This window comes from Clavelina lepadiformis, chromosome 6, assembly GCF_947623445.1.
Source record: "Clavelina lepadiformis chromosome 6, kaClaLepa1.1, whole genome shotgun sequence".
NCBI lineage: Eukaryota > Metazoa > Chordata > Ascidiacea > Aplousobranchia > Clavelinidae > Clavelina > Clavelina lepadiformis.
This window is the reverse complement of record NC_135245.1, coordinates 4,909,088-4,934,652: the sequence shown is the minus strand read 5'-3', so window position 1 is coordinate 4,934,652 and position 25,565 is coordinate 4,909,088. Positions and strand designations below refer to the sequence as shown.

Here is a 25,565-nt window from a genome sequence, read left to right as displayed (position 1 = left end):
GTAACTAATGTTCACTCGGATCGTTTTCCCACGTAAAATAAAAACAATCGAAGTAGGCCTCCGTATGAAAACCCACATCACGTTCTACGCGTCTTCTTATAGAGCATGTTTGATGTAATTTATAATATTCTACATACAAAATAGATGACTAACTAGCAGTATAATCAACTAGTAATTGACGTACGGACTACGTTAAGATACACGGACACTTCACGATGACCAACTACATTGCTAGCCACACAGACGTAGTAGCCCATCTCGGTTGTGGTCACTTCACGAAAGTTTAGTTGTCGGTTGTTGTTGCTTAGATAAGTTTCACCTGGTCGAAAAAGATAGTGATTATATTTTGAAATTTATCTGTGAAGTCTTGTCTTGAAAGCTACCTGTAAATTGGCGGCCGTCGGACCGTAGCCACGTGATATCGGCGTCGGTTTGGTTAGGTGCAAGACACGTGAATGTGACGTCGGTATCCGCTTTTACGCGCTGGTAGTTCGATGGTTCGATAATTACCTGCAGATATGGCGGAATAAGTTAAATCATACAAAACTTTCAACACCTGGCAGCAGCACATTAGTCCTTTAAGGGTTACGTCCACCATAAGCACCTAAACCCTGTAAACATATCATAGAGCTGCTGATTGAACTTTCTTTAGCTTTTAGCATTCCGCTATCTAGCATCGTCGCTAATTGTCAAGTCACATTGTCAACTGCAGTCCAAAATTACTTTCTATTCTTAAAAACCGGGATGAAATATGTTGTATTGGCAAAGTATTTCACACTAGACCCCAAACTTTATCGGGTAAATAGAGTATTTTCAAGCATTAAAATAAAAATTAGATCAGAGGCTATGGACTACAGAAAAATTGTTCCATATTGTTTCGTACAAGTACGTTTTCATCGCATGACTAACACTTTTTTCAGCGCTAAGGAGCAAAATTCACAACGAATTTCCCGCCCTGGACGCAACCACAGGTTTTAAACTTGAAAGATTAAGATTACCCTCGGAAGGTCTTTCTTGACAACGTGTAAAGTCATTTTGCTACGGGAAACACCGGCTTCATTGGTCGCCACACAAACATACTTCCCTGCGTTTGATTGTCGTACTTTGTAAATGGACATGCTTATTCCCATGACCTAGAAAGGAAAAAGGTTTATCACATGTCCATTTCATTCACACAACACTGAGAGGTTTTTGTCAGTCTCGCCGCAAACCTGGATGTTATCATCCAAGTCTGAACCGTCGTCAGTCTGCCAAGTCACGTGAGGTAACGGTTCACCGCCGACTACACACGTGATCGTGCTGTTTGTACCGACGTATGCCGTCATTTCTTTCGGCTCCGTGCGGCAAATCGGTTTCGATGAGGCTGCTGGAAAAATCAATATAATAAAATCACTTTTTCAAGAGGTTGGAATACATGTAAAAACATATTGCTTTCTCCAAAAAAAAATACAATAGCACAAATAGCAAAACATTTTCAAAACTTTTATGACCAGCAGGCGGTATTACCTCTGCTATGCACTCGGACTCGTATATAGCCTTCATCATGGCCATAAATGTTACTGGAAGCGCAAACGTAAATTCCTTGATTTTCCCCAATAGCAGATGAAATTTCAAGTGTACCACCATTAGTGACCGCCTAAACGCAAACATGCAAATATGCTTTACTGAAATTTAGGAGGTAAGGATATGTGCAAAATAAATGGTTGTCCAAACGTGAAATAACAGAAGATTGAATGAGCACTGATGATCATGGTAGGAACAAACCGTACCTATTTTCTTCCAAAACACGATCAGCAAATTGCAGTACTTACATTTGCGGGGAGATGAGACCTGCGCTTGGACCAAGCAAAATTAGGTTCGGGGTCACCAGTCGAAGTACAGGATAATGTGCCACTTTCGCCAATATTCAGAACGACTTCTCGGGTGATCACTCTAACAACGGGCGGTTCCCCTTGCTCTAAACCAGCCATAATATTAGAACAAAGTACTGTAGAATACAACTTAGCACAAAATTTAGATTTTACTTGCCCGTTACATCAAGCGCTCCAGTGGCTTCAGACGTTCCAGCGTCATTCGTGGCGCGGCAGTAGTACAAGTCTTTGTCATCCATCGACGCCGAAGGTATCATTAGCATGTTACCGATCACGTGAGCGTCGTCAGGCAGCGGTTTTCCATCAGCTGTAAAATTTCAAGATTACCTTATTTGTTGCGATGACTGGATTAAATTCAAATGACGTCGCAATATAAAGTCTTAAAACCTACACCTACAGCTTTAGTGTTGTTAGATGCTAGTTAATGCACAAAAATAACAAGCTTTCAAGGAACTGTACCGACCTCTGAGCCACACAGTATCAGGTGGTGGATATCCACTGGCCGTGCAGTAGAACATTGCCTGTTCGCCTGAGCTTACACTTTGATTGTTGGGCGTGACGGTTACTGTGGGCAGGACCGGAACGTCGTCTGCAAAGATCAATTTCTTTCAAAGATTTTCGAGCTATTGTTGTTCAGATTTGTACCAGAAAAGTGTTAGTGGGTCGAAAAGTTTTTAAAGTGCAAAAACGTCATGCACACAACACACAACATATGCAAGCGCACTAAATACTAAACACTCACCTTTTACGTAGTTTGATAGCGAGCTAACGTAAAATATTTTTTGCTTTGCTAACTGATTTTTGACTGCTCAAATGTCTGCTATCGACCTTTCTGCTTTAAAATGCCAACAGGTGTATGAACGAAAATGACATTGAAATTCTTACAACATACATGCAGCAACAATACTTCAAAGTGACAAATAATGGATTTATTTTTGATAGCTTTGTAAATACACGTTGAATAATATCATTCGGTTACTGAGTAACTAACTAAGTTATGGTGGAGATGATTTGTAAGTGTGGCACGAAATAATACAAGCATATTCCAAAACACAACTGCACAATTTTATTCAGGCTGCAATGCAACATTTTTCATCTTATACAAAATAATGAAAAGGGAATATATTAAAAGATGTGTTTGACATCATGTTCAAAGTCTGATTAAAAAACATTATTATTCTAGAAAATCTATAACAAAAAGTCGAAAAATGCCGAAACGTTTGCAAATTAATTAAACTATGCTGGAAAAAAGCGTTCTTACAACGCACAGAACCTTGTTCCACGAAGAAAAACCAATCTTTCACGTATAACCAAATATATTTGCGGTTAATGCCTTATTTAAAAGCACGCTTATCGAAAACACAATCGCTACATGATTACGGTGTCAAAACATTATGCCTGAAAACATCAGCAAGATGGTAATATAAATTCTGAGATGTAATATTTCGGAAAAAATTAACTCATATGCTTCACTTGTGTGCAGAAATTTGAAAAAATGACGCGGCAGCAAGAGGGAAGAAAATTTATTCAAGAATGGCTAGATTGGTAAGCTAATTGATCAGTTTTAAAAAGCTCTTTGAATCAATTTCTGCGGTTATGGCATTTGCTTATAGTGAGTAATATGTATAAGAGGAAGCGCTTTAGCAGTTTTGTAAAATGCAGTTGCGGCACCGACTGGAGAAATAAATGCAGTATTAACACTGACGTACGTTGTTCAGTTATTTGCAGCCCTTATGTTCGAAATGCATATTGCTTTTGCTAGCAGCTGGTTAATTGTGAGGATTTAGTAAGTTGTTTGTTGTAAGTAAAACTACATAGATTTGGAAGTATAGCAGCAAATATATACCGTATGTATTTATTTTAGCCATCGGCCACTTAAACTGGCAAAAGTGAAGTCTACAAGGCTATGGTGCTCATTCTGTGCTGAATTTGGTAGTTGGCTAATTAATAGCAAACTTTTTATTCCGAGTCAGTTCCTGCCCTAATACAGTGCAGGATTATTAGTAGATAGATTTTCAATTATGGCATTTCACCAGCAGTAGCTGTTAGGCAAGTTTTTATGATATTCGTCGCATTTACTTGCAATATCGCTTTTCGCTTGAACTTGGTTTGCGGTCAACAAAGCAGAAAGGTAGCTAGCAAGACATTTTTACACCTTGCCAAAGGCTGACTGTACAACAACGTTAACTTCCATTTGATACACATAACTACTTCCACTTTACATAAGTTTAGCACTGTTGAAAAAATTTAACTGGTCTGTTTTGCCTTCCTTCTATTTCCTTTCAATGCAACTGCCTTGGTAATAATGTTACGCGCCATGCCAGTGTGCCAAGTCAAACCAAAGGCTACATGCAGCACGTAATTGAAATATTTTCAATGTCAAATTTGAGATTCTAAAACATGCATCAACATTATATTTCATGCATGATGAAATAAGAGATTAGTAGCAAGAAAGACTGTTACAGTATAATATTAGACTTTCAAGCAGAATGTTTTGACAAAATCCTAAGCACCATGATCAAAAGATTGACATGATATCTAAGATGAGATACTACAAAAACCAAACAACGAATGTGGTATGTGAAGACACTTGAAATTTGATACCACAATCGTACATGACAGAAACACAGGTTTGGGTTTAAAAATGGTTGGCTCATTTGATAACACAGATAACATTGTGTCAAATGACCGGAAGAAACCGTTTCAATTTTGTTAGGATAATTACAAGAAACAGCAAACAGGCCTACTCACGCAAGATGCAATATCCGGCAAAAAGTAACCTGCTTTGTGGCTAAGACTATGATTTTGAATATTTACGTTAAGTCGTTGGTGCGGTTTGTGTCTTAAGTTTTCTACTGCAAACCGCTTCGGTATTATACTGCTAAAGTATGGAAATAAGAGCATCGGAAAGACACAAACATTAAAGAAAAAGGAAAACAAAAACATGATTGCAGGCATTTGAAACACAATGATGCTGATATGAATCGGAGTCAATACAAACCAAAGTACAACCGAAACTAGTTTCAAACACAAGACCAGTGCAAACCAGACCAAACCAGTCGGCACTAACCTTCCACGACAATAAGAGTGGCCGTTTCGGTGGCAATATCATACATATTAGAACCAGTGCAGACGTAAGTTCCGGAGTCAGACAGCTGCAAATTATTGATGTGTAAAATCCCTTCAAAATCTGTTGCTCGGCCATCCACCATCGGGATCCTACCGTTCTTCTTGGACCAAAATACAATGTATGCCGGCATCTGAAAAGTCATATCTTTATTATAAAATGGACCGCAGACAGACAAAGAATCCTAATTTACCGCGTGTTTCAACAATGCATGCATTAACAGTAAAGAAGGGTTTATATCAACCTTGCTAGAAGCGGTACAGACAAAAGTAACTTGGGAGCCAACTCTTGCTCTGACTACTCTTGGTTCTTCTACAGTGACCATGAGCATCGGTTTTTCATCTGAAAAAAAAAAAAACCTGTAAATCACACATTGACCCTCTGCGGCTATTTAGCTCGCTTTTTAAAACCTATTACAAACCGTTTACCTTTTTTATAATACGAAATATGCAATAACTTTTCCTCACCTAATGCCGTTATAACCGAAGTGTCGCTGTCGGTACCGTAACGATTCGTAGCAACGCATTCGTACGTCCCGGCTTGTGAGCGCGAAAATCGAGGCAGGCGCAAAACCCTTCCGCTCTCAGTAAGCTGAGCATGGGATGGAAGCGGGCCTGCCTCAGAACCGACTCGGCGCCACTCTACTCCGACAGCTACTAGCGAGGTAACATCGCATCTGCGGGACCAAGTCATTAGGTGTTTCGGTCGCCATTCACGGTATTTTAAAGAACGACTACTTGGTTAGGAAACTTACTTGAGTACTATACTTCCGCCTTCTCTGATCGTTGCCTGCTTTGGCGACACTTTCACAACTGGCAACGTAGCTACAGGAGGGAGGGCAACATCTAAAGTTAAGCAAGTTGTTGTGAGAGACTGCTGGAGTACAACTATTTAATGATGTACAGGAGAGGGTTTATTCCTGCACACTCCGCGACGATACCTCTCTTTGTGCATTTTCCTCCAGGAACCGTTGGATTTCCTTCATAACCAGGAGCGCAATTCTCGCATCTTTCTCCAGCGTACCCCTCCTCACAGTCTGTGCACGTCAAACGATTTTGCAGAGCATCAAACGCACAAGTTTCTGAGAAACTAAACAACATAAAAGAAATGTTAAAAACAGCATTCTTTGCCATTTGCTGTACACATTTTAAGTCGCTGTTGGTCGAATTACCTGTTTTCACCGGTTCCGGGACAAGCACATGGCTGACAATCTGTCGATGTTCCCACAGTGGCAAGACCGTAGTAACCACGGGCACATTCCTCACACCGTGGCCCTGCTGTGTTGTCGCGGCAGTTCTACAAAAATAAAATCATTTTGCGCGTGTTGCATCTTACCATAATGTTCAACGGTGGTCTTTGCTCATCAAGTGATTAATTAATAATTACTTAAAATATTTGTGTGTACTTTTTACCTTACTTTACATCATATAATAAGGTCTACAATGACTGGCTTACTTCACAGATACCGGTTTCAGAATCGCATTCCTCAGAATGTCCGTTGCACTGGCATTGATGGCAAAGCCCTAAATAAATTCCACTTCCCGATCTAGTAAATCCTGGGGCACAATCCTAGAACATAACATGGTGTGAAAAGAAGTAGCGGATAATGTGCCATTCACCAACAAATTCTCCTCACAACACTTACTTCGCAGGATAAACCTTCGTAGCCGTCTGGGCACTCGCACTGCTCCACTTCTAACGCGGGTTCGCTCATCAGCATGCTTTCGCTCGCGGTCTCCATCGACACTTGCGAGATGGTGGTGCGAAGAGTTGCGCTTGAGTAACTCGCGCGAATCAAGATCATCTCGAGATCGGCCAACACCATCAGCATATGCTCGCGGGTCGCCGGTTGCCCGTCGCTGCGGCGCCAGAAATTCTAAAAAACGAAAAACGTTCTTACACACCAGAAACTCTAAAAATGATTTCTTGATGGGGAAATTGGGTTTAACAGCTTTCATTTCAACAAGCGCTTAAAGCTTTCTTCTACCATGGCGTGTAAGGGCTTCTAACCTCTCTGAAGGTCACTGTTCTATCCATTAAAACGTTGGGCCGCACACGCGAGTTTCTGCCGGCCATTCTTGCCATCAAAGTAATGTCATTTCCGGTAATGATTACGTCCGGGTCATTCGAAGGTATGCCATTGCGGTAAGTTGTGTACATCGCTTTATACTGGAGCTTACCGCCGTATGATACGATCTGGCAAATGCAAGTATTAAATCATCATGACAAACATGTTCTTTGTAATATGCAACACAAATGTAAGTACTTGTGCATAAATTATTAATTTTTTTCTTTCAGTCTTTTACAAAATAAAAAATGAGGCTTCTTCTATTTAATCAACCGATAGAAATTACCAAGTGAAAAATTACAGACCTTGTCACCAAGATATTCCTCCGGCAAATGCCAGTAGTATGCGCCACCTCGCGGCAACAAATCCACTCTTGGATAGGACAAATCCCGCCCATCGTTAAGAACATCAAACCCAGATGATATCTCAGTACGTCGTTCGCGTTGGGTCAGTCTAAAACCACCAAAGTCTTCATTGAAGTCAGATGTTATCTAAAATAAAACAAGAACTTTTCTGTGTTTGTCGATTCTGCTTGAATTCATCCAAACAAGCACCAAATCCAAAACCGTTCATTGCTAGCAATAGAATAATATTTTCATACACATGGCATAGCATCAGACGTGGCAACGTGTGGCATACCTCATTACGCTTATACGACGCCGAGGTACATTGTTTGGCAACGCCCATGCAGAAGCACGGCAGGCAACCACCCTCGGGGTTTTCTACGCTCAGATGGAAAAAACCCGGCTTGCACTGATCACATTTCTTTCCTGTCGTACTTGGCTGAAAATTTGAAACAAAGTTAGTAACTCTTTGTTATATATTAATTAGTGTTAACCCAGAATTTCCACAAATTTACTTTCCCATGCTAATCATTTAATTTTTACAATGAGCACTGTTTGTCATAATGTTGTATAGGACTGAATGTTATTTATAACCTACCCTGCAGTTGCATTGTCCTGATGCATCACATGTGCCATCAACTGACCCATACGGGTCGCAGTTGCAATTAGTGTCCGTTCTCAGACATGGTTGGCCCGATACAAGGGGATTCCCCACGTAACCAGGGGCACATCTGTACGGCGTAAAGATTCATTCAGATAATGTCTGACATAATGTGCCCAAAATACGTAAAACATTGCGTGGTAAAAATAAATGCTTTTTTATGATAATAAAATAAAATGTTAACTACTGTAAATAGCTAATAATTAATTAGCACACAGTGCAATTAAGTGGAGTTCATACATTTGACAACGGTCGCCAGCTTGGCCAGTTGGACAACGGTCACAGACAGGTTCGCCATCGAGACCCATGCTACATGTCGGTATGTCACCGCGGTCGTTTCTCCCGGAAACTGTGGGACAGGGACATCTTTGGCAATCATCGACACCTCCTGAACGTGCATCACCATAGTAACCAGGCTCGCATGTCTCGCAGTATTCACCGTATGTGTTGTGTCGACAGTTCTAAAGTTAAGATATATGATACTTCTTGTTACAAATACAATTTATTAAAATGGTTGACTAAAAGGAAGAAATTTATCAGGAAACTAATCATGCTGCATTTATTAATTAATTAGCTCAACTGAAATTTGAGTTTGATAATCATCACAAAACATTTTTTAATATTATACCTTACACAATCCAGTGGTTTTGTCACAGTCTTGGCTATGGCCATTACAGTCACATATCTCGCATGTTCCTAAGAATTCTCCTTCGTCCACACGATAGTAGCCTTGAGTACATTTCTGACGATGGAAAATAACTTACAGTGGATCAATGTAACTAATATGGCTTAAACAGCTTACAATGACACATTTGCAGAACTACAATCTGCAAATCCGAAGTTTCAATTATTATCCTAAAATGACATGACACCATTTACCTCGCAGGAAAGTCCGGTATATCCGCGTGGACAAACACATTGCTCCACTTCATAAGCTTGTGGTCTTCCTGTGTTCTGAGAAGCAGCAGATTCCAGGAATATGCCCGTAATTCTGCAACAAGATACGTTTCAAACATTTTCTTAATTGTGAATGGTTTCAAACTTTTTTATGAGAACACTAAATGCAGCATTTGGTACGTGTTCGTTACTGCATGCATTACATGTTTTGTTCTTTTTTTAAAGCTTTTTGTCATGTTACGTCAGTGTTTGGCAATTTCTTACTTTGTTGTGGTCATCCTGTCTGAGTACGTAGCCCTGACAATAACGCTTTCAACGTTGGCAAGCACCATTAACACGTCATCTCTTGAAGTTGTACTGCCGTCTGCTCTTTGCCAAACATTCTATAATATAAGATTATACTGAGATATTATTTGCCAGTTGACCATAAATTTTATTTAACAACTAACGTTCACGAATCGAGAGTCCGACAGAGACTGAATGACGATTTAACTGAAGTCTTGATTTCAAATTTAAGATGACATGTCGATTTTAAGGGTACACAGTACAACAACAAACCAAAATATTTCAAATTCAGCCGAGAACTATTCGTGCTTGAAAAACCAAAAAAAAATTGAAGATAACAATCACTAACACTAACCTCATTGATTTTAATATTGTATGTGTTATCAACATCTGGATTAGGGTGGCTGCCATCGATATATTCCAAAGTGAGTCCATTTCCAATCAGTCTTACATTAGCAATTGCTGTAATTGGCCTGGCACCACGTTCTTGGCTGTAATTTATAGTATAACCCAAACTACCACCGTAGGATGCCAACTAGAAAGGAAAAAAATAATAAAAAATTGAAGCGATGCCGAAATTTTATGTGAGCAACTGTTGAGACTTGTTGAAAAATTTGCAATGATAAGATTTTGCCTACTGCTAGTAAATGTGCTTATTCTCGTACAAATGCATTGTATGTACTGTAAGTACATAATTTAACAATCATCTGTTGATGGACCCTATTTTTAAAACACACACACGCGCGTATTTGCTAAGTTACCTGATTTTCTGTAAATTCCTCCGGCAGCAGCCAATAATATACGTCACTTGGTAGCCTATTCAAATGAGCCAGCACAACCTGTTGTGAACCAGCAGATGACGGCTGCACTGTTAAGTGATCACGAAAGGTCTCAGTTGCTGCTGCGTTGGTGAGCAGAAAGTAATCTGAGCCTTGGTAGGTGGGAACAATCTAATCACACATGGTTCTAATTACACGAGACTGCCTGCATTTCGTGATGCAAGGTGTTTTGTAAAGTTGGAAATAACTGATGCTTACATTCTCAAAGTTATAAAACTAGTGCTTTTTTCAAACAAATATTAATTATATGATATAGTTAAGCAACTATGAAAGAGGTTGCTTATTTGCCTAGGCAAGGGGTTCTTAAACGTTTTGAGACGGGTCCTCCTTTAACGATGCCAAAAAAACTCGCGCCCTAACTTATTGCAAAATCAAAAAACATTAAACAGATTAACAATTTATTTGCATATAACTTTAATCAATGGGAAGGTTGTAGCTTCTTTTTGGAAGCCAACAATTTGACATCCGACAGCAATTAACTGTCCAGCTTGGTTTCGAAAGCTTGTTTAGTCATAACTCATAAAACGTTTGTCATTTCTCCTCCCAATTTAAGAACCACTGACCTAGGCAATATACCCCATATAGGCATTCATTTCTTCATACTGAACATGTATAATAGGTTGTAAAATACATAAAATACAATATAAGTCCGAGGTCAGAAGGTTATGTAAACATAAAACAGGCTTTTCATGGCAGAGTTATTACAACTAAGTGTAAAAAGTGCTCTATGCTTGCCTGCATCCTGTACAAATTTGAGCTGGTACAAGTTCTTGAAACTCCCATGCAAAAGCACGACAAGCAACCGTCGTAGCTTTCATCAGAGAGGAAATAGTAACTCTCCTTGCACTGGTCACATTTAGGCCCTTCAGTGCCAGGCTGAACAGAATGTGCAAGTATATTATGTGTAGGAGCAGTGAATCAGTTTTTTCATTATATTAAAGACTATTACTTTTAAATTATTATCTTTTAAAAGCAACTATTAGTAAACCAATGTACATATTTTCGAAAAACTGCTGTTCTTACAAGATAAATAATACAAAACGTGTGGGTAATATTACGATTTTTAGTATTATGAACCTTGCAGATACACTCTCTGTCCAACCCACGTCCAAAACTGCCAACTGGATCACAAGAAATATCAGAATTTGTATGACTTTCCGCGCATATTCCATCAGCAGTTCTTTCGTATCCCTCGGCACACTGATTGCAGTCCGGACCAGTATAACCAGTATCACATAAACGTCCTTCTATTGCAACACATTTTCCCATATCTTCACCGGATAATACACGTTGGTAGCCCGTTTCACATCTCTACAGAACATTTTTTGAACAAACAAGTAGTAAATTACCTAACAATGAAACCATTTGTAACTAGAACACTTTGTACCAAGGTAAAATTGGCAGAAAACATTCGGATACACTTGATTAAACTATATCCAGAAATATGGTTATACCCAGGTGTCCTTGTGTTTGTTTTAGCTGAGTCATTTTTATAATGAATAAAAGAAATAAAAGCGCATAAACACCTCGCAAGAAAGACCCTCATATCCAGGTGGGCAAACACAATCCTCCACAGCATAAGCAATCAAACCAGCAGGTTTTACAACGGAAGCAGGTTCATCAACTTCTTCTGGCGGTTTAGCCACGTCCAAGCTCACATCTCCTATTCTAAATACGGATTTCAACTTTCAATCGTAAAAATCCGAACTTAAAATTTAATGCAAATGTATAATATGCGAAAAAGCTGTAAAATAACACAGACATCAGACGGATTTAACAGGCATGAAGCTTTAGAGTCTTAAACATTAAGCACACCAACATTGAAGACCTGTTTAACGTCTTACCCTGAGCTTAACATTGAGTTGTCGTATACAGTTCTCACGAGAATACGGCTAAGTCCACTTAAAACGTCGAGCATTTCTTCGCGAGTCGCTTTCTCCCCTTCAGCGGTTTTCCAATTGTCCTTCAAATTTGGACACAAACTGTTATTATTGGAAGTAATAACTATGATTCTTACAAGTAATAAGTCTAAATAAAACGCCGCGTTTAAATGTTACGCTTGTAAGTCTGGGTAAGCGTATTATAACTAATACGATGGAGTACGGTGCATCTAGTATTCAATTCTTTAGCTTTACCTCATCCAAAAGCACACTTGCAGTGTGTTTGACAGTCGGCTCAGGCTGAGGTCCCGGATTGTTATAAAACAATCGCTTTCCATTACCTTCTAAAATAACGTCTGTATGGTTGGTAGGCATGCTTGGTATGTGATAGGAGTTGTTGTAACTGAAGGAGAAAGTCAGTGTTCCACCATAGCTGTTAATCTAGGTATTGAAGGTTTTAATATATTAAGGTCAAAATTATCAGTCTCGTTGATGGTTATGTTAATTTCCTCAGGTACTTAAAACATGCAATGGCGTCTAAGAAAAAAAACTTGATATTGCTTTTTGGACATACAGTTGTTTCTTTTTACCGAGATCCAACAATTAAAAAAACAACTTTTTTATAGCATGGGATATTAATAAATTTTGCACAAAAGTCTTCTGTCAATGTTATGGTTCCTAACCTTTGCACCCAGGAACTGAGCAGGCAGGCTCCAGTAATGAGCAGCTGCCAGGAACCTCTTTGATAAATCGATCAGCTGAAGTTCACGAGCTGGAGGGTTGACGTCGATCTGGTTTTCAGTTATGGGCTGTGACGTTTCCGGTTCCCCTTTGACCAACTCAGATGGTTCCAGTTTGACACCTAGGTTGTTATTGGGCTCCGTAAACTCCAGCTCAACCTAAGAATACATTTAAAAGTGTCGTCAAAACGTCACTGTTTTTATGGAAATGCAGCCAGTGCAGCTAGATAGTCGTTACCTTGTCGTATTCCAATTTACTTGATCTACATTGGTCAGTCACACCATTACAGTAACAGGGTGCACATTCATTCGGCTCATCAGGTGATGTGTTAAACTCGCCAGGTGGACAAAATCCAGAATCAACTGAAGCAATATTTAAAAGTACAAAGTTTTTAACCATTTCATTGCAAATAAGCGCCAGTTAAGTACTGTAAGGTAAACGCAATAATTAACACTGATACGATGATCTACTGTAGTATGCAAAGTTTCTTACAGCTAGGTGTAGTGGGTGTAGTACTAGGTTCTGGTGTTATAGTGGGCTCAGGTGTAGTAGTAGTGGTAGTAGTAGTGGTGGTGGTGGTTGATGTAGTGGTAGCCGTAGTAGGAGTGGTAGTGGTTGTAGATGAACTGGTTGTCTTCGGTTCCTCAGAGGGAACATCAAAAGGAGGTGGTCCTTCTCCTTCCTCCACAGTTAAAACAGCATCCGGGACTCCAAAAATGGATCCATTGGGATTTATGGCTTCACATGTGTAAGCGCCCTGGTCAGACTTTTTCACCTTTCTGTAAATGCGTTCACAAATAAATTGACAAAAATATTAACTGCACAAAAGCATGAGCCCGATCTAACGTCCACAAATTACATAAATTAGCCACTTTTCAGCACTTCGTAGGCGTTATGAGCACGATTTTAGACTGTTGAGACAAGCACCATTCCAAACCTTATGGTTAGAATTCCAACACCATTGCTTGTTGACATGGTCACTCTAGGTGGTGGCGGGACGTTTCCCCAATTTATTCTCCAGTTAATGACAGGAGATGGCACACCCACTGCTTCGCATTGTATAGTCACCGTTTCACCTTCCACGGCATTTATAAGTCTCTTTGGCGATACAAGAACCACGGGAGCAGCTTTATTGTGTAAAAATGAGTCATAAATAACAACTATGTAACAATTTCTGTGCAATAAAACACTATAATGAGTTGTATGAGATGCGTAAATTACACGCAATGTTACTCGGCAAACAGCAAACTGAATCTGCACGTTTTTAATATCTCGTTTCAGCAACCACTAGATGACGCTGAAGTAATAAAGTCTTCACAAAACTACAAGGACAACGTATGAAGTTGAAAACTTAAGAGAGCAGACTCCGTCGAGTTTGTTTTGCTCATGGTCGGGATGATCCGGGTACTCACAGCATCCTTCCTCATCAGTTCCGTCCTCGCAGTCAGATTCACCATCGCACTGATAACTGGCCGGGATGCATAATTTGTTCCCGCATTCGAACTGTATCGCTGCGCACGTGGCATCTGGGGCAGCCGTTGCTGAAAGACAACACCGGCCATTTGTGAAAAAGTTTACTGACTATTAAGTCTATTGCAAACGTCATGTCAAATTGCAGAGCACTTACGACAATTCTGCTCGTCAAATCCATTGCCGCAATCGTCATCTCCATCACAGCGCCATATCTTCTGGGCACACAGTCCGGTGCCGACGCAGAGAAATTCTGTTGGATCACATTGGCTTGACGATGCTGAAAAGATTTCGCAAATAATTTACCAATGAATTTCCATTAAAAAAGCGCATTACACGATTTCTTAAAAAGAGAAGCACCCTAACACTTTGCGTTTAAGTTTTAGCAAAAATACTTACTACCGCATGATTCGGGTTCGTCACTGCCATCCAAGCAATCGTCGTGGCCGTCACACAAATAACTTTTGTCTATGCACTGACCATTTTTACATGTTGCTTGGTCGAAGCGGCATAAGGTTGGAGAAAGAGTTGATACTGCAGTTGCCTCACTTGAGAAAAAAAAATTGACAAAAATTAAGGATATTGGTTATATTCAACTAAAATAACTTTGTCGATTTTCGGCAATATGAAGTTAGATATTACAGCACTGTAACTCATTGCACAGATTGTGTCCTATCAGTGAGATACAGCAAGGCATTAATAAAAGTAAAAATTACATATTAACACTCCCAATAGGACTTACTTTGTATCATCAGATTCAACTTCTTCTTCACTCGGCGGGGTCGGCTCGGTCGTGGCCTATGAACAGCATACAACATTTACATAGGTTGTATATACTAAAGAGGTCTTTGCATGATGTCACGTCAAAGACCAATAAACGCTATCAAAATGTCTGACACAAATCAAATGCTAAATTCGTGTAAATACGTAACACAGTTGTTTCGACATATGACAAACAGAGTAATAGAACTGAAGCAAAGGCATATAGTTATTTCCTCATTATTACTTACTTACTTTGATCATAAAACACTAACTGTTATCTTTATTGGGTTGTTGCTTAGGGCGCAGGTTGCTTTAATACCTGCACGTACACACATAGCTTTTTCATATAAATTTAGTTAAAAACGAAACTTACCAAAGGCGGCGGGGTTGGTTCAGTAGCTTGTGGTAATGACGGTCCCGGTACTAATTGACACAAAGCATAAAATGTAAAATTAGTAACAATATTTACCATAAAATACTCTCCTACTTAGGCTACACATTAATCAATACGAACAAGCTTTTACAGCGCCATTACATGGCGCAATAGAAATAATTTCTTATATCATTTAAACACACCGCATTCACGACGTTCTCTATCAACACCAATCTGTCGAATTTCAAAGCCATCAGGACTGACTCGAAACCTTCCCAGTGAACCTTGCTCAGTAATCGATGTGATGGCAGCGGTGATGTCATCAATCGAGTGCACCAGGCACATTCCCACATCAATCATGACAATTACGTCATCGTCAGACATGCTGGTGGGAGAAAAAGAATACAAGAAATTAATTATGGGAGGAGTGAAAGGAGATAATGTTACCTTTGTTGTGTTTTAGAGTAGGTGAGAGCGAGATGACTTGGATACACAATAGCAACTTAACACACCATTGCTGAAGTATGGTTAATAAAGCTTTTTAAAGCTATTTCCTGTTTAAATGGAGCAAAAAGGAATGCTTTTTCTGTGCGGTGTCATAGCTTTTCCAAATCACGACGTTACGTTTCAGGAAGTTTTAAAAGTATTGTAACAAGCACATTATAACTTGGTACTCATTCACCTGAACATAAGCGGGGTTGCTTCAAGGTACCCGGGTAATCGCCTTTTCAAATAGTCTTCCACCTAAGTTAAAATTATTATTCATAGAAATATTTGTCCTCAACAAACAGGCCTAAGGAAAATATGACATATATACACATCGCTGCAGACAATTTAGGTCATGGCTTTTAGTCCATTTTATGTCTATCTAGAGAAATTTTAACTGTGTACAAAATATAAGCGTTCAAAATCATGTTTATGCATGATAAGTTAGTTATCTGTAGCCAAGATAATTCTAAAGCATACAGATAACTGACCAAAAATTTTTTCTTAGGGATTAGCAATTATTAAAAAATTTGAGCAAAAATTGGCCTGGAGGCAAATTTTGTTAATAAAGCGCGTCAGAGTACCTTCATTAGAGCGTGTTGTGTGATTATAAAAGGTATTTTACAAAGCAGATGCGGTTTTTCCTATAAACCATAAAAACAATGAACAATGCTGCACTCACCACCACCATAATTTCATGAGATAAATCAGCAAAAGCGTCGGTGTGGTATTTCGTAAGATCCTCACTGTACTCAATTGAATCCAAGAAGTTGATTTTTGTTCTAAACCAACCTAGAAAACATGGATTTATCACATATACAGCAATTGCAGTATGCAGTCATAGCCGGACTTGTTCATAGTTTTAAATCCTTAGCACTACGCATGCAACCCTGTATTTCACATTCTCCACCGAGGATATTAGCATTTGTCAACCTCCTTGTTTTACATTACCTGCTAACTAAACTGAGAGCAAAGTGCTGCCAATAAAACAGTCCGGCTTTAATGCAGTAAACAGATCGTAGAGCAACATGAAAATTTATAAGACGATTGCCTGTCTAAATTAAACGTCAATCCAGTGACGCGTTCTGAACCGCATTTGAGAATTTTAAACCTGCATTCTTGGTAATTAAGTTTAGCACCAAGCACTGGTGGTCTCTAAAATACATAAGCGTGAGTGTTCATTGAATTAACTTCCGCGAACTCTATCACTATTTGAAACACACAAAACAATTCGTCTGTAACTATACTCAGTAGCATATAACCAAGAGTTTGCAGGCAACGGGACAAATTAATTTTCCTTTAATACGAGTTAAACAGTAGATGTTGTAACTAAGTTTTATTTTACCCCAATCAGTCGGCGATATCCCTGTCTGATCTGCATCAGCTGGTTTTTCTGTTGGAGTCACATTTACATCCACTTCATTTCCATCCGTTCCGCTTCCTTCAGTCAAATCTTCATCATCCGATGGGAAGACTTGTCTCCGGAATCTCCTCCGAGCAGCTTCCTCTCCGTACAAAGGGTCCTCTCTTCCGCTGGTGGAGCGAGAGATCCGGTGAACAAGGATAGATCTACGGATCGCTGTTCTATCCTGAAAATCAAGGACTTGAAAATATTAAATTGATATTATTAAAACAAAAGATGAAATTTGATCATGTTTTTTATCAACATATGACGCCAACAGTAAAACGTATCGACAACGTTTCAGTTTCAGCGATTAAATCATTCTAATGAAAAAAATGACCAAATTTGTAACTTTAAAAGAGACAACGCCGCGTTATTCGCCTCACCACATCAAGGAGGGAATTTTGAAAGGAAACGAAACGGTTATTAATTGGGGCCGATAGTGGTAATATGCCCACTATTATGATTAGTCTTTCGTGTTTATTCGCCATTTGAACCCGGAGAACAAAGAATCGACGACCAAACTTGGGCCGAAAGAAATTCAAAGGAATGAGTAATGACTAATGACCATTACGCTTGTCTGGCAAAAACTATTCTCGTGGCCTTGCTATATCGATGAAGTCATTTCTTAAAAATATTACGAATTTGGAAATTATTTTGCAGTCGCGTGCTTGATTGCTGGTTTATTGCAACGTAACCGCCCACATTTTGTACTGATAATAATTCCGACATTTCTCTGAAGTCAAATACACAAAATAAGCCAAATAACCTCCACTTATGAAAATATGAACATTCTTTTACAGATGTCGCAAAAACGTGTAAGAGGTTTAAAGACTTGGAATAATAGGCCAAAACATTTAAGAAAACCTCGATACAAGAAAAGGAATGGGCTGGCACAATAACGTCAAGACGCAAACTGATTTTATGTAAATCTCTGCGAGCCAAACCACCGACAGAAAATGCGATTACCACGCGATAGCTTTGGACTTGATTCGTCCAATAACATTGAGGGAATTTAAAAGTCGCGGAAAGAAATATTTGCGGGAAACCAGATACATTTCTTCCTCTGACGACTTTTTGAAGTTTGTAGTGGGGGCAAACATTTATTCACAACACCTGGTTGACAAATTCAAAGCAAGCGATGAAGTATCAAGCTCAAGTGTGTTTGATTTGCTCAAGTGTTACCGACCTTGGCCTTCTGTTATCTAGCAACCAACTGCATCTAGTTTTTTTGATAATCCGGAAACGTGCGACTCTCGCCGACAAGTGGACTGGTTCTTCTGTCAACAATAGGCATCAGTTTCAAGGTGAATCATCAGACGGTCTTGTTAACCTCTTTCTGGGCGACAAGTTCCTCGACATCTTGCCAATTCAATTCAAGCAAAGGATGGCAGCATCCGGAAACCAAAAACAGATGGCAAGTGTTGAAAAGGTAACGAAGAAATACTTGAAAAGAATTGTCAAAACAATAGGCGTTAAAAGTCTAAGGAAAAACTAAGCGGACGACTCCTTATTCTTTTCTAAGCTTCTGCGGTTATAACCCGGCATGCCCACTTCGCTGTGTGCTACAAGTAGCATTTATGATAGTTTCAAGGGCTTAAGGAGACTGTGAATTGCAAACACAACACAGTCATGTCTGTAAAGGTCAACAAACGAGGAAAATAAAACAACCATCGCTTATTCCACACGCAAAAGACGCAACATTAAATGCAATTAACCTATACCTAACGTTTCGTCTGTGCAGTACGCCACGTGAAGAGTTCCACGCCACGTATCATAACACCTCAAAATTGAAAAACACGGCGTTAACGATAGCTTATATTGTAAATACTGGTAAAAAGATCTGTTGTTAAGCGTTGGCTTTCAAACTACTGTGCTACTCACACTAGGGTATTTTACAGTATTTTAAGACTGGCAAGAAGGAGAAGACACGAAACTAGTCGTTATTAAATTTTACATTGTTGATGCAGCAGTGACTCAAAATTTAACTCAAAGAATATTCTAAAGTAACACTATCAAAATTCTCATGGATACTTCGTTAGCAATGAATGAATTTTTTTCGTGTGAAACAATGAGCTATTTTTCACCTTTTGTTTTGTCAAACAGAATGGATGTGGATATACAAAAACGTGCCAAGGGCAATGCAGGAAATGGATTCATTACAGATGGCGTGCTAACGTATATTTACCAAATATTCTGTTCCATATGTTAATATCCGCTGTACTGTACATCAAGATACACTATGCGTTTATCCTACCCAGATCTCAATAAAAATTATAATAGGTAGTAGAAGTGGCATTGCAACACAAATAAAACCACAGTTTAGATTTTAGAATTAACACCTACAAGACACGCATAAGACCAGCGGAAAAGAAGTCACAATAGCAATTATTATACAATCTTTATAACGAGAAGCAGACATTTGCTAAGTTTCTTACGTCACCACCTTAAATAAATACAGGGTCAGCTGACGTATAATCTACGTCAACAGGGAATAGTCAATTGAATACGACGTCTTAATGACAGCAGACTCGTCAACGTAGCAATATCGCAATACACAAAGAAATAGTTAATGCATAAGAACAAAATCAATGAATGAATTAGAAAGAAGTATAACGACATGTACCTTTTCACAAGGACTGACAACCAAAATCAATACAATTGCACTACGCGTCATCGCTTATTCATGACGTTTGATGCCGCTTCCGTTCGAAATTGATACATATGACATCGCCATAACCTTTAAGCGGTAAGTTTAAATCTTGGTCAGTTTAGCACGTAAATACGGGCAATATGATCTATGGACTTTTATGGTTAAACATTGCAACAGCCGGTGTGAGGCCGTTTACTATATAAGGCTAAAGCAGTGCCAAAGGAAGACGGCGCTATAATTGATTTCCAAAGCTGGTCTAAAATAAAAATTCATTGGCTGGGTTTAAGAGTTTGTTTTGAGTTGCCGCGTCAGATGTCTGCAAACCGGATAAAACCGGGCAAAGCCGAAGTGTGAGTCAACTTTATAAGATGCAATTTTGCTGTTGTTGGAAAATATGAAAAAATTGTGTTTTACCAACCATTTACTTAAGCCTGGAAACTAATACAACGTGACAACAAATAAACAGTGCATTGATTGATATGTTTTTGTGAGCTTCACTAATAGCAGAAACTTTCTGGTGAAATTTTGAACATGTTGAATGGGAGACCCATTCATTTAACCTATCAACAGCATTCAATTAACATGCCAGTAATATAACCAATTCATTTCACAGTGCATTAGCGTGTGAATAAGATACATTATCCGGCTGTCGATGATGCCATAGGTCAGTACTAATACATGCTTAGGTTTTCGACTTGTAATAGTTTAGTTGAAATATTTTCTACACTTCGCGTGTTTTTACCGGATGACTGCGAGCTTGGCATGTCAAAAAATTTCAGCAATTGCAAAACGGCGCCGGCTAAAAAAGGAACGAAGTAAGAATGGCATCCGTTCAAAAAAGGTAGAAAAGACTTAGAAATTTCGTCTTAAGATGCTCAAATTACTTAAGCCTTTTTACACGTTGCTAGTTCAAACGCTTGTATCAAACGTTCGCCAGCTTATGAACAGTACCGTTTGCACTGTTAACAGATACGTTGTTAACCGAAGCATACACTAAGACTAAATCAAAAGGAACTGTTTAAGCCCAACGCTTAGGAGTAGCCTAAAACCGCAGGATACAACTCAAAAACCACATTCACATGTGAGTAATTTTTCTAACAAATCTGCGCATTATTAACACATATTACGGAGAAAAGCAGTAAACCTTTTCTAAAAAACAAGAGTTACGATTTAGGTTGGAGAACACTACCATTTATTATTAAAAGTATCATTGCAAACTAAATCGTGTTGGTCACGGTCAATTAAGTTGTTAGCAATAGCAGATAACAACGCAATGTTTACAATTTTGTTGGTTACGCCCGCATGTTACAGTGAAGGATTTGTTGCGGCAGACAATAAAGGTCACTTTATCATGATCCACACAATAGATCTCATTATAAGGGCAACAGCAGGGAGAAGGTTTAAATTGACAAGACCTTCCCCGGGGACTTAAAGCAAATGTGGGTGGGCATTCGAAATAATGAGGCAATAACACGTAGCCATGCGGAAAACTGGCCAGCTGGGACAAAATCCTGTTAGTACTTGGTTCATTTAGCCAGCTGAAACCAGACCAAACTTGTACATGATGGTCACGTAAAGGCGTGGATCTAAAAAACCGACCACAACTTCAAAAATATAAATATCGTCTGTCACTGGCGGTTAAGTTTAAAAGGTTTTAATTTCCTTGTACAAAGCAATTGTTACAGCCGGATATTACCCAAACGGATAAACTATAATAGCAGGCTCAGCGAAGCCATATCCTAAAGGCGATTCCAAGTACTTATCAAGGCCTTAATTGTCCACGTTCTGGATAGGCTGTTTCCTCTTACGTGTGAGGAAGAAAAAATTATTAATCTCGATAAAAGAACAACAAGCTAACATTTAGTAAACTTGTTCCAATGTCAATAACGTCTGCTTTTAAGTATCTGATATAATTAATGTACTTACTAGTAATGCCTGTGTCACGCAGTGACGCAATAATTAGTGTCCGCAAAAACTAAAGCAATTAAAAGTAGTTTGAAAATTAGACAATTTTCTCATAAACACCTCATTGGACTGGACGTCTAGTTATGGCCTTATAGACTAACTTCACACAAGAAGTCAGACAAGTCGTTCATTTGAATCAGAAAAATACGAATATTTTTTATAAGCAAACAACGTCTAGCCACATGTTTTGCAGAAATCCACCTAGGTTTCACAAAAGACTGACGCAAAGCAATCATCATGAATGATTATACGCAGTGGCGGTTAATGAGACATAAAAGCGTGCACACTATTTGAAGCCTGAGGCTTATACCCATGGGTGTAGAAGTGTTATAATTGCATCTGGTAAAGAGGTAAACATGAAATACTGATGAGCAAGTTAATGTCAATATAATTTGTTGGGAAATCTTTGATCAAGTCTTGTTTTTCCTTACATAACAACAAAGAAATTCAATCATAAAAAAGTAACAACAGGCAAGAGCAAAATTTTAAGTAAATAACCAGCTTACAAACTAATAGAAAACCGCTAAATTATACAAAATATGTAATCCAGTGTCTTAAAAATAATCATAGCCTGACCAATTTGTGTTTACGTGATACGTCATTAACTTATTACTATCACTTAACTATTAAGACGAAAGTTTTGCAGCAGACACAAGCGTTTTATTGCTAGCTATATTAAGTTACTCAAAACGTCGTTAATAAAATTTGACCACTTCTACAGAATGGCTCTGAAATAAATTGTGAAGGTGATTTGCATCACTTTAGAGGACATCTGAGCTCTCTGAGTTCTTATTTAGTTTTATGCAGTTTATGTTCGCAACATTATACACCAAAGAACGGCTACAACGATAAATTTTATAAAATTTGAGTTAAATATTGCTTCATATCAGTAAGTGACAGGTAAAATACTTCGAGCACAGATTTGCTATAAAAAATCATGCAAAAACGAAGATAGAAAATCAATTTCAAACTTAAACATACATAAAGGTCAATGAAGTCCATGGCTAAATCCGGTTATGGATTCAGTACTTGGTTAGCTGACTACATTGTAGTCTATGAGCTTATCTCAGGCTTGTCCATGGGACATTTTTTTCTGTCTCATCCCATCCCATCCCATAGCAATTCATGCCTGTCCCATCCCATCCCATCCCATGCCATCCCATCAAAATACAATTCAATAAATGTTATTAAATTTATGGAAATTTAAGTCTAATGTCTATTAGAATTGACTACATGTACAAAGAGAGATACAAAACGACAAAATTTATTGACTTTGTTAACTTTAAAGTTCAGAAAAGTTGTCTATCTATGACAATTTATTATCATTGGTACTCATATTCCGAGTCACTGTGCTCATTTAGCAAATTTTCAATGCCATGGGAATTGCAATTCGTGCTGTCCCATCCCATCCCATCCTATGGGACATTTCCCATGGGACTCCCGTGGGAATCCCATTCCCATGGACAAGCCTGGCTTATCTGATGATGATGATTATGTAATGTATATGTTTAACATACTTTCAACGGAAAAAAGTCATGAAATGGAAGGCATGTTTTTGCTAATCATATTGCCTGTAAAGACGTCTAACGTTTGTATAATTGTACTGTGTACTCTGCTCAAATTAAGGCACAAAGCTATGAAACTGACTACACATTGATTGATTAAATCTGAATCCGCATGCCCCACCAAAATATTGCCACGCCTCACGATGGGAAACCCTAGAAAGTTTATTGTTTATAGCATAAACAATACAACGTACATATAATAGAGTACATGAACCATGTCGTGGGATCGCGTTTAAGCAACGGTAAATGCTAGGAACTTATGGATTGCTTTTAAACCCAAAAAACGCTTTGGGGGTCAAAATTTATTCGATTTGCTTGGGGTCTTAGTTTTGCAGCCGCAATGTTAGTGAATTATAAACAGCCTTAAAGTGGCCTGTTTCGCGTTAGAAGTCAGGCATTAGATGTTCGGCAACAGGTTTTTGTTTTCTATCATCCTTATGCTGTGTAAGTTTGCAAGTCACGGAGATTAGACTTAGGCGATTCTCCTGCTACCAATAAATTCAAAGGAATGGAAGGCTGCGGCGTGACTAAATTTAGGCTAAGTTTTCAGCGTGTGAACGAAAACAGACGCGAATGCTCTCTACATGTTGATAGAACAGGCTGAGCGGCAAGCAATACATCATAATCTACGTCCATGGTTGCTTTAGCCTAGCTCTAATTTATATGGCAGTTGAACAAACTTCCAAATGACAAGTAGGATTAGTGAACCGGTTGTATCGCGGCTACGGGCCGTTACAGCTGTCCAGAAACCCGACTGTTCAGGACATGACCTTTGGGTTAGAGACAGACACTTAATCAAGGATGTTCGTTTGCGGACGGGAGTCGACAAGAAGCGATAAGACATTACATTGATAAGTACATGGGTAAACCACACTGCTTGTGAGAGTTAGACCGTGTGAGTTTAAATATTGATTTGCCGTTGTAACACATCAAACATGGCATAACGTTTTACGACTTCATCGTAAAATCAATCAAATAGTAAAGTTGCAACGCAAAAGCATCCGACAATGGTATTCCACTGATAGTCATACAATATGCAACCAGTAGCTATAACAGTCTCTGTCATTATACAATATACGCATTACAGTATTTGTCATGAATCATGTCGTTGTTTTGAATCCTTTACGCCATTAAGTTTGGGAGTAGCTATCAGAAGATTTGTCAGAAAAATAATGATATGTGAACAGAATTACTCAAGCAGTAACAATCTCCAATTTAAACAAAAGAAGACAATTACAACACTCCGCAAAACTAGTTACAATCTTGGTTACACAATACGTTTTTCAAACAGTTATAAGTTTATAGACCTGTACAGTTTGTGAATCTATTCTTGTATAATTATACTTGCCATTATAATGATACTTTGTTTGGTTTTCTTAATGGCCAAACCTTGTCCCCTAAACTTAACAAAAATCAAAATACACACACAAAGACTTCCAGGGAGACTGGATGGATCTTCAAATTAACCCGGACGTCACGATAATAACAAATAAAGTCAATTGAGAGAATACCGCAATGGTGTTTGAGTAGCGGTTGGGTTTTAAAGTAAAAACAAACATGTAAATGTAGCTTATATGGGTAAATGATATGCCGGTACAGACATATACAGCCGGGGTGCAGACGAAAATCCAATAATAAGCCGATAAGAATCATTCTGGACAAAATATGTAAATCAATAACATTTGCAGAAGTAACTGGAACAATTACAGTAGGAGCTTACCAAAGCGTTAGCGCAGCAGCACAACCAAAGCAGGCAGGCTGCAAAAACAGCCTTCTTCATAACGATGTTGAAATGATAACTTTGTTACGTGATAGCCCTTATGTTGATTCTTCTGTTACCTTCAAGGAACTTGGTCCTTTTCTTGCTGTATAGAAAAGTCTACCAAAGGCACTTTTTTCAGCACTACACCAACAGTTCAGGAGCACTTACGCCCTAGTTGGTACATATAAGAATGTATTAGGCAAGCGCAATCATAAATCAAGGCGAGATAAAGGCTTGTAAAAGTTATGTGGTTTTACATTGCGACACAACTTAGTCCAAGATGGCCTATATTCACTTTGCGTCGATTAAGCAAATACAAATGAACAATGATGTTTAACGGTACTAAGTCTAAATCTGCTAAGTATGTGGCTGCCTTCAAAGGAGGTCGTAAAACTGTTAGACAATAGATTCCAA

The 25,565-nt window shown here is 38.7% G+C and overlaps 1 protein-coding gene across 2 annotated transcripts in view; it reads right to left on the bottom strand.

Annotated features, from left to right (window-relative positions):
- The window catches only part of LOC143463314 (basement membrane-specific heparan sulfate proteoglycan core protein-like), a 33,843-nt gene extending 8,523 nt beyond the window's left edge, over nt 1-25,320 (bottom strand). The window contains exons 1-45 of one of the 2 annotated variants that reach the window (XM_076961773.1): nt 25,110-25,320; nt 17,150-17,393; nt 16,487-16,596; nt 16,001-16,062; nt 15,522-15,703; nt 15,319-15,368; nt 14,926-14,981; nt 14,583-14,731; nt 14,341-14,463; nt 14,126-14,254; nt 13,651-13,840; nt 13,206-13,492; nt 12,951-13,075; nt 12,656-12,871; nt 12,228-12,413; nt 11,937-12,055; nt 11,619-11,760; nt 11,170-11,403; nt 10,828-10,968; nt 10,015-10,203; nt 9,609-9,788; nt 9,233-9,351; nt 8,951-9,062; nt 8,700-8,813; nt 8,312-8,532; nt 8,009-8,141; nt 7,706-7,849; nt 7,372-7,557; nt 7,009-7,194; nt 6,644-6,874; nt 6,454-6,567; nt 6,170-6,294; nt 5,939-6,087; nt 5,753-5,843; nt 5,466-5,674; nt 5,243-5,340; nt 4,942-5,131; nt 2,335-2,460; nt 2,029-2,178; nt 1,812-1,957; nt 1,507-1,636; nt 1,212-1,366; nt 999-1,133; nt 384-510; nt 185-319 (exon numbers count right to left, since the gene is read on the bottom strand). In XM_076961773.1, the coding sequence (XP_076817888.1) occupies nt 185-319; nt 384-510; nt 999-1,133; nt 1,212-1,366; nt 1,507-1,636; nt 1,812-1,957; nt 2,029-2,178; nt 2,335-2,460; nt 4,942-5,131; nt 5,243-5,340; nt 5,466-5,674; nt 5,753-5,843; nt 5,939-6,087; nt 6,170-6,294; nt 6,454-6,567; nt 6,644-6,874; nt 7,009-7,194; nt 7,372-7,557; nt 7,706-7,849; nt 8,009-8,141; nt 8,312-8,532; nt 8,700-8,813; nt 8,951-9,062; nt 9,233-9,351; nt 9,609-9,788; nt 10,015-10,203; nt 10,828-10,968; nt 11,170-11,403; nt 11,619-11,760; nt 11,937-12,055; nt 12,228-12,413; nt 12,656-12,871; nt 12,951-13,075; nt 13,206-13,492; nt 13,651-13,840; nt 14,126-14,254; nt 14,341-14,463; nt 14,583-14,731; nt 14,926-14,981; nt 15,319-15,368; nt 15,522-15,703; nt 16,001-16,062; nt 16,487-16,596; nt 17,150-17,393; nt 25,110-25,169 (6,700 nt within the window). In that variant the 5' untranslated portion in view covers nt 25,170-25,320. The remainder of the gene's footprint in view (nt 1-184; nt 320-383; nt 511-998; nt 1,134-1,211; nt 1,367-1,506; nt 1,637-1,811; nt 1,958-2,028; nt 2,179-2,334; nt 2,461-4,941; nt 5,132-5,242; nt 5,341-5,465; nt 5,675-5,752; nt 5,844-5,938; nt 6,088-6,169; nt 6,295-6,453; nt 6,568-6,643; nt 6,875-7,008; nt 7,195-7,371; nt 7,558-7,705; nt 7,850-8,008; nt 8,142-8,311; nt 8,533-8,699; nt 8,814-8,950; nt 9,063-9,232; nt 9,352-9,608; nt 9,789-10,014; nt 10,204-10,827; nt 10,969-11,169; nt 11,404-11,618; nt 11,761-11,936; nt 12,056-12,227; nt 12,414-12,655; nt 12,872-12,950; nt 13,076-13,205; nt 13,493-13,650; nt 13,841-14,125; nt 14,255-14,340; nt 14,464-14,582; nt 14,732-14,925; nt 14,982-15,318; nt 15,369-15,521; nt 15,704-16,000; nt 16,063-16,486; nt 16,597-17,149; nt 17,394-25,109) is intronic. The other variant, XM_076961774.1, reaches the window with a different exon arrangement.
- Nucleotides 25,321-25,565: the final 245 nt, after the last annotated feature.